At 63.5% G+C, this 6505-nt stretch overlaps 1 protein-coding gene across 1 annotated transcript; it reads right to left on the bottom strand.

The window, feature by feature from the left end:
- Positions 1 to 4055: 4055 nt before the first annotated feature.
- ARC (activity-regulated cytoskeleton-associated protein) lies at positions 4056 to 5246 on the bottom strand. Its single transcript, XM_012648015.1, has one exon. It carries the CDS (start codon positions 5244 to 5246, stop codon positions 4056 to 4058), a length of 1191 nt encoding a protein of 396 aa, XP_012503469.1.
- Between the last annotated feature and the right edge of the window lie 1259 nt (positions 5247 to 6505).

Genomic DNA, 6505 nt, shown 5'->3' on the forward strand with positions numbered 1-6505 from the left:
CCTGGGGTGGCAGAAGAACATGGATGGTCCTGAATGAACAGGTGGAGCCTCGCCACCTGCTTGCCTGAGAGATGACCCGCTGCATGTGCTTGGGTGTCTGTCGATGCAGCCTCGCTTCACGCCCACTCGTGTGTGTCCCAAGCCCAGCGCTTGCTCAGCTGCTGTGTTTCTTACCTTCAGAGGGCAGCGGCCAGCACATGACAATGACCGTGCTGGGTCTGGGACAGCTACACTTGGCTGAGTCTCGAGGGCAACAGAGGTGACATCCCAAGCACCCACACAGCCCAGCACCTGCAGCCCTGTGAGGAGGCGACTGAGCCTGCACCCCTGACTCAAGGGCCTTCCTGCAAACTGAGTCTGCAGGGTAAGCCCCCAGGGGTTTCCTGTGTGCCCCTGTCCCAGGCCCAATTCTGCTCCCCAACCTGAGGCAAGCACAGCCGCTCTCTGTGCCTCAGTTTCCCCACCCTGCAGTGAAGAGGTAAGCAGTCTGTAATACCTGGGTGGGCGGCGGGAGTAGTGAGGGGTGGAGAGGGGCCCGTACGTAGCAGGAACGTCCTGTCCTGGGGACTCTGATGCCCGCCACCCCTGCTCACCCTCCAGCTTCTTGGGAACACAAAGACACAGAGCTGTATCTCACATTACCTGAGTGTTCGGATATCCTGTCTCACAATTACGGGGAGTAACCTTTTATTAAAAAGAAAACACATCTACGGCTTGCGGCTTTCCGTGTGTGCACTAGTACTCCTGAGAAAATGACTGCCTCTCAGGCAGCGCGGTGGGGCCCCAGCCTCCTGCTCCTGCCAATTTCCTCTCCCCATTCTTGTCAGCAATTTCATTATTTAAAAGAAATACAAGAGAAGAATAGGGTGGAGGCGGCCCTTTCATCATGGAGTGCCTGCTTTGCGCAGAGGGTGACGACATTTCCTGGCGGCAGGTGGCTCTCTTCCCTCAGTCTCCTCCCCTTTCCTGCCCTCCCCAGGCCTCCTCACCGGGCAGGTGCAGCGCTCCCCGGGCAGGGCTGGGCAGGCATGTCCATGGCTGCCCTGACACCTCGGCCCAGGACCCCAGCAGCAGAGCAGCCCCAGAGGGGCTGAGGGCACTTGTGGGTGTGATTAAAGACCATTATCAGCTGACTCCAAGGAAGGTCATCCCAGCTAAGCTGCAGGGCCTGGTCCAGGCAGGCGAGAGGCCACAGGAGCAGAGCAGAGGCTTCCCTGATGGAGAAGAAACTCCACCTGTGGACGCCAGCACCAGCTGTGCCGAGTGGCACCTGCCCTGTGGATTGTGGACTGGCCTAGAGCGCCCCACCATGGAGCAAGCCCACCCCTTGCAATGAGTCTCTCCCTGTCCCCGACTGGTCCTGCTTCTCCTTGAACACTGACTGGTACAGGGGACTGTGCCCCTCCAGGCCATCTCTCCCACCCCAGCATCCTCCTCAAAGGCAGGGCAGGCCAACCTTCTGCAGGGCACCAAAACACCCTCGTTTCTAAGTTCTTGAGCCCAGGCATGGGTAGTACTAGGATGGTTCCCGTGTTTGGCAGATGAGGAGACTAGCCAGGTCCCCTCAGCTGGGCTCCTGTGTGGACCAGGTCCCCAGGGCTCCAGGGCCTGAGAAGTCTGTGCGGGCCAAGCCCTGCCCTGGAAATAGAGTCCCCTGTATACCTAGCTGCACGTTCCCGGCAGGAGCCACAGGGGGACAGTCCTCAGTTGGGTGCCACCCCCGCCAATGGCTGCTGCAGATCTGGGTGCAGGGCTGAGCCAGGCCTGGTGGGCTGCAGGGTTGGGGGAGCCCCAAATTCATTTCCAGCCTAAGGATCTTGGACCCAGACTGAGGCTGCCCTGTGGGGTGACAGGCAGTGCTCCCCCATACCCCAAGGACACCTCGCTGCATCCATGGGTGCTCCGGGGTCACCCTGTAGGCTAGGGGGCCTCTCTGCAGCTCTGTCCCAGCCCAGCCCAAACCAGCAGAGAAATAGCAACATGAACACTCCAAGAAGTTTCGATGTTTTATTAACAAAATCTTACAAAAAGAGTCTGTCTTCAGGATAAGATGGAAGGGGTGCACACAGCCTGGCTAGACAATCAAGGCCTGATCTTGTGGGGGGATTGGCCACACCCTCTTGAGGTCCCCAAGGTCTCCCCAGGCCCCCAGGGCTTCCCTGCAGCCTCTGCCTGTGAGTATGGGTTATGGTTTATGTCAAAAATAAAATCTGGGGGTCTGGCAGGGGCGCAGGGTGGAGGACCTGTCAGAGTCGTCTGCAGAGTTGCTTCCTCAGAATCTGGAAACCCCAGTGGACAAGGCAGAAAGAGGAACCCCCAAGCAGGGCCTGCTGGGCCTGCACCAGGGTGTTGGTGCTGGGGCAGGGGTGGGGGTCCAGCCTGGGCAGAGTGCCTGGAATCACCCAGGAGCAAAGGCTTCTGGGACCTCTTAGGCGGGGCTTGGGCTATGGGCAGGAGCTGGGGCAGTGGCCCCAGGCTCAAGGCTCTTGGAGGGCTCTGGCAGAGACAATGGCCACGCAGTGGGCAGGGATTCCCATGCTGGAGGGAGGTATGGCTCAGAGTAGCCACCTTCCGACTCCTGCTGCAGTGGCTCTGGGGGCGGGCAGCTGGCAACGAGCGGGGCGGGCATAAAGGCAGGCCCTGGCCCTCGTGCTGGCCCGTCTTCCCCACCAGCTCTCGGGGCTGAGCTGGGGATGCTGCCTCAGCCACAGCCGCCTCCTGTCTGCAGTCCCCCTCTCTCGGCTGTCCTGGGACTTCTTCTGTGCAGACAGCTTGCAAGATGAGAGGGCTGTGGCGGTGCCAGACACAGCAGCAAAGACTTTGTGGGAGTCTTGAAACCTGAAAGAGCCAGGAAGAAATGGGACAGTCAGGGACAATGTGGGGACAGCAGCCAGGGCACCACAGGGAGGGGCTAGGGCTGGACAGACAGGGCTGCTCTCTGCTTGCCCAGAGCACTGGAGAGTGGCTTGGGGCTGGGGCCTGGGGAAGAGCTGTTCCTGGTCAGAACAGCTGAGGAGTGGGTCTGGCGGGAGGGATGGCACTCCATTACCTGCTGTCACTCTCCTGGCTCCGAGGGTGCTGAGGGTGCCGGCTGCTGCCTCAGCCGGATTTGAGGACTCAGCCCCTCTGGGACCCTCTGCCTGCCACGGTGAGTCATCGAGCCGAGCTCTGCTCCTTCTCCAGGCTGGCATGAATCACTGGTGCTGGGGCGAGAGAAAGTGCGGGTCCCTGTGAGAGCCGGCTCAGCAAACTCCCCCAGCCCTGCCTCCCACTGCCCCCCTCCTTGACCCCTGTCTCTCTGCTCCTCCCACCTCCATAGCACCACCCCCACCCCTTCCCTGCTAACTTGCTGGGGGTGCCTTTGAGCCTCAGTGAGCCCACCTGGAAAATGGCCTCTGGACCCTGTGCCCTCCCAGCTCTAAGAGGCCCGTGGGTGGTGCCCTGGGGCAGGGGCTTACCTGAGGGCCAGGAGGCACCAGGATGTCCGGGCTGCTCTTGCTGCGTATGCGGCTTTGGCTCTCCCAGGAGGGAGCCAGGCTGCCCGGGGCTGGCCAGCTGCCCTGGCAGGCAGGGAGGGCGCTGGCTGGCTCTGGTGATGCCAGGAGAGGGTGGCAGTGCCGGAAGCCAAGGTTCTTTGGGCACTGGTTCTGCCTTAGCTTCCGCTCTGGGGCGTCCCATGAGCACAGTGCCCACTAGCCACAGCCATCCAGACACTTGGTTTTCTGAGTGTCTTGAGGGCCCAGGCATTGAAGCAGAATGAGGAAGCTGGGGACTTTCTGTGGTGGCCTGAGTGTGGAGGGTGGGCCAGGACTGAGAAGACAGACGGAGGGGAGAGGGATGGGCAGAGCCCGGCAGGGGAGAGGGGCTCCTTTGCTGTTTGGGGTACTGCCCGCATCTGGATGGCGTGTGTGCGAGAGAGAGTAGGGCCGGGAGGCTGAGCAGGGCGCCCAGCAGGATGAGGGCTTCCCCTGCAGGAATCAGCCCCAGCTCAAAAGTCCCGGCTGGCAAAGGCCACAGGCTGGTGTGGCGGGCAGGCTGGGGGCTCCGGCTGCCCTCTATTCGGGCTGGGTCCGGTCACTGGCTACAGACTCATTGGTGAGGGCAGGCGTGACGGCCTCGGACTCGTCCTCAGTGGGGGCATGAGGGCCAGCCGGCTCAGCCGCCTGCTCCAAGCCACCCTGCACCTCCATGCCCCGCTGAATGAGCTGCTCCAGGGTCTTGGGCAGTGGGTGGCGCAGAAAGCGCTTGAGCTTGGGCTGCAGGGTGCCCACCACATACTGGATGATCTCCTCCTCGTCAGCATCCACGTACAGAGTCTGGTACAGGTCCCGCTTGCGCCACAGGAACTGGTCCAGTGGCTCACCCTGCTTCTGCGGAAGGTCCAGCTCACGCTGGATGGCCTCCCGCGACAGCGTGCCCTCGCTGTACTGCAGGAACTCCTTCTTGAACTCCACCCAGTTCTTCACGGAGCCCTGCTTGAACTCCCACCACTTCTTGGCTGGCCCGTTCATGTGGTTCTGGATCTGCGACAGCCAGTACTCCTCAGAGCCGCCTACCTGTCGCAGGTACTCTTCCAGGTGGCTCAGGAACTCCCGAGGGTCCTCGAAGATCTGCGTGTCCACGCCGGGGCTCGGCTGCCCGTCCTCACCCGGGCCCCAGGGCTGGTACTGCTGGGCCTCAGCCGGCTCCTGCCCCGGCAGCTCGCCGGCAGCCGGTGGCGGGGTGATGGCGTAGGGGCTGACGCTGTAGTCGTAGCCATCAGCCTCCTGGCAGTAGCTCTCGGGACCCCCCACACCCACGGAGACGGTGTGGCGGGCTGGCTCGCTGCCCACCGGGTACTTGCCGCCCATGGATTCCAGGCGGTCGGCCCAGCGCTCCAGGCGGTAGAACACCTCCCGCCACACGTGCATCTCGCGCTTCACCCAGCGCTCCAGGTTGGCGATGGTCTCCTGGCAGCGGCTCAGGCAGGCCTTGATGGACTTCTTCCAGCGCTGCGAGTCGCTGGTGGGCACGTAGCCGTCCAGGTTGTTCTCCAGCTTGCCCACCGACCTGTGCAGCCCCTTCAGCTCGCGCTCCACTTGCTTGGACACCTCGGTCAGCAGGTGCCGGTGGGTCCTCCGCACGTGCTCCAGCATCTCGGCCCGGCACTTACCGATCTGCAGGATCACGTTGGGCTTGGCCACCTGCCCGCCCCGCAGCCCCGGGTAGGCATGGAGCCCGCCACTCGTCCTCTGGTCCAGCTCCATCTGCTGCAGGTGGCAGGGCGCTCCGGACAGGCGGCAAAGTCCTCTTGGGACAGACGGAGGGAAGTCGCAGCAGCTGCTGGCGGTGCCTGGGCGGCCTGGGTCCGCGTCTGTCCCAATCGCGTCCGGGATCGGTGCGGAGCCGAGGGCGCGTCTGTCGCGGCAGGGCCCGCTCTGCTGCTGGGGAGGACGCGGCACCCGAGCTCTGCGCTGAGCCGCAGCCGCGGGCTCTTTATGCCGCCAGCGCGGGCCCGTGGGCGGCCCGCTCGCGGCACCGCGGCTCCCATTGGCCCAGCGCAGGCACCCGCCAGCGCCCCGCCCGCGCCCCCTGCAGGCCCCGCCTCCCGCGCCCACTCGCGGGCTCCCTCCCCCTGCACACCGGCGGGCGGGCGGGGTGACTAATCCCTGCGCTCGCGCCGCCCACCCCGGCACTCATTCAGTCTGCGGGGACTGGAGAGACGGTGCTGCAGACCAGTGAGCCCCGGACCCCGTCCCCTGGCCAGCTCTGCGCAACGAGGAGGAAGCTCAGGCAGGTTATCTGCGGCCTTCCCCCAGGGTCTCACTCGCCCCTCTTTCCTAAGGGGGGGATGGCGCTGGACACTGCTCTCTTGGGTTCTCACTGCCCCTGCCCCTGCCCCTGCCCCGTCCAGCTTTGCAGGATATTCGGCCGCAGAGAAAAGCCAGGGCTAGGACCCTCCTCCATCAGACCCCTTGCCCTGGTTGAGGGGTCCAGCGAGTCCACGCACACACACAGAGGGAACCCCAGGTGTGAGTTCCCAGATGTGCCTTTGAGCTCCTGCCCGCCCTTGAGTCCAGGTCCTGGGCTGGTCCTCCTGTGCTTTGTGTGAGGCTCTGCCCCAATCCCTGGCATTGGTGTGGATGTGTGACACCTGCCCCTGTGGCAATGGCTGGACAGGACTGCCTGTGGCCCTACACCAGGTCTTTAGACTTCTCTGTGTCTCCAGGGAAACCTGGCAGCTGCTTCCTGGGGAGTATGGGGCTGGAGGAGATGGAGGGGTCACCTGCCCCCCCAGTGACCATGCCCATGGAAGGACACTGGGCCTGAACCCCCAGGCTATAGCAGGAACCTGGCCAGAATCTCCAGGACTTCTAAGAAGATGGAGAGAGGAGAAGGGAGGGAGCAAGGAAGGGAGGGAGGAGGAAAGAGGGAAGAGGGAGGGGGGAGAGAGGAGGGAAGAGGGAAGAGGGAGGGAAGAGGGAGGAGGGAAAAGGGAGGAGGGAAGAGGGAGGGGATGCCAACA

Source organism: Propithecus coquereli, unplaced genomic scaffold (assembly GCF_000956105.1).
Source record: "Propithecus coquereli isolate 6110/MARCELLA unplaced genomic scaffold, Pcoq_1.0 Scaffold28, whole genome shotgun sequence".
In the NCBI taxonomy this organism is placed as follows: Eukaryota; Metazoa; Chordata; class Mammalia; order Primates; family Indriidae; genus Propithecus; species Propithecus coquereli.

What these genes read in the sequence shown, in the direction of transcription:
- ARC (XM_012648015.1), bottom strand. Translation starts at nt 5,246, where the DNA reads ATGGAGCTGGACCAGAGGACGAGTGGCGGGCTCCATGCCTACCCGGGG.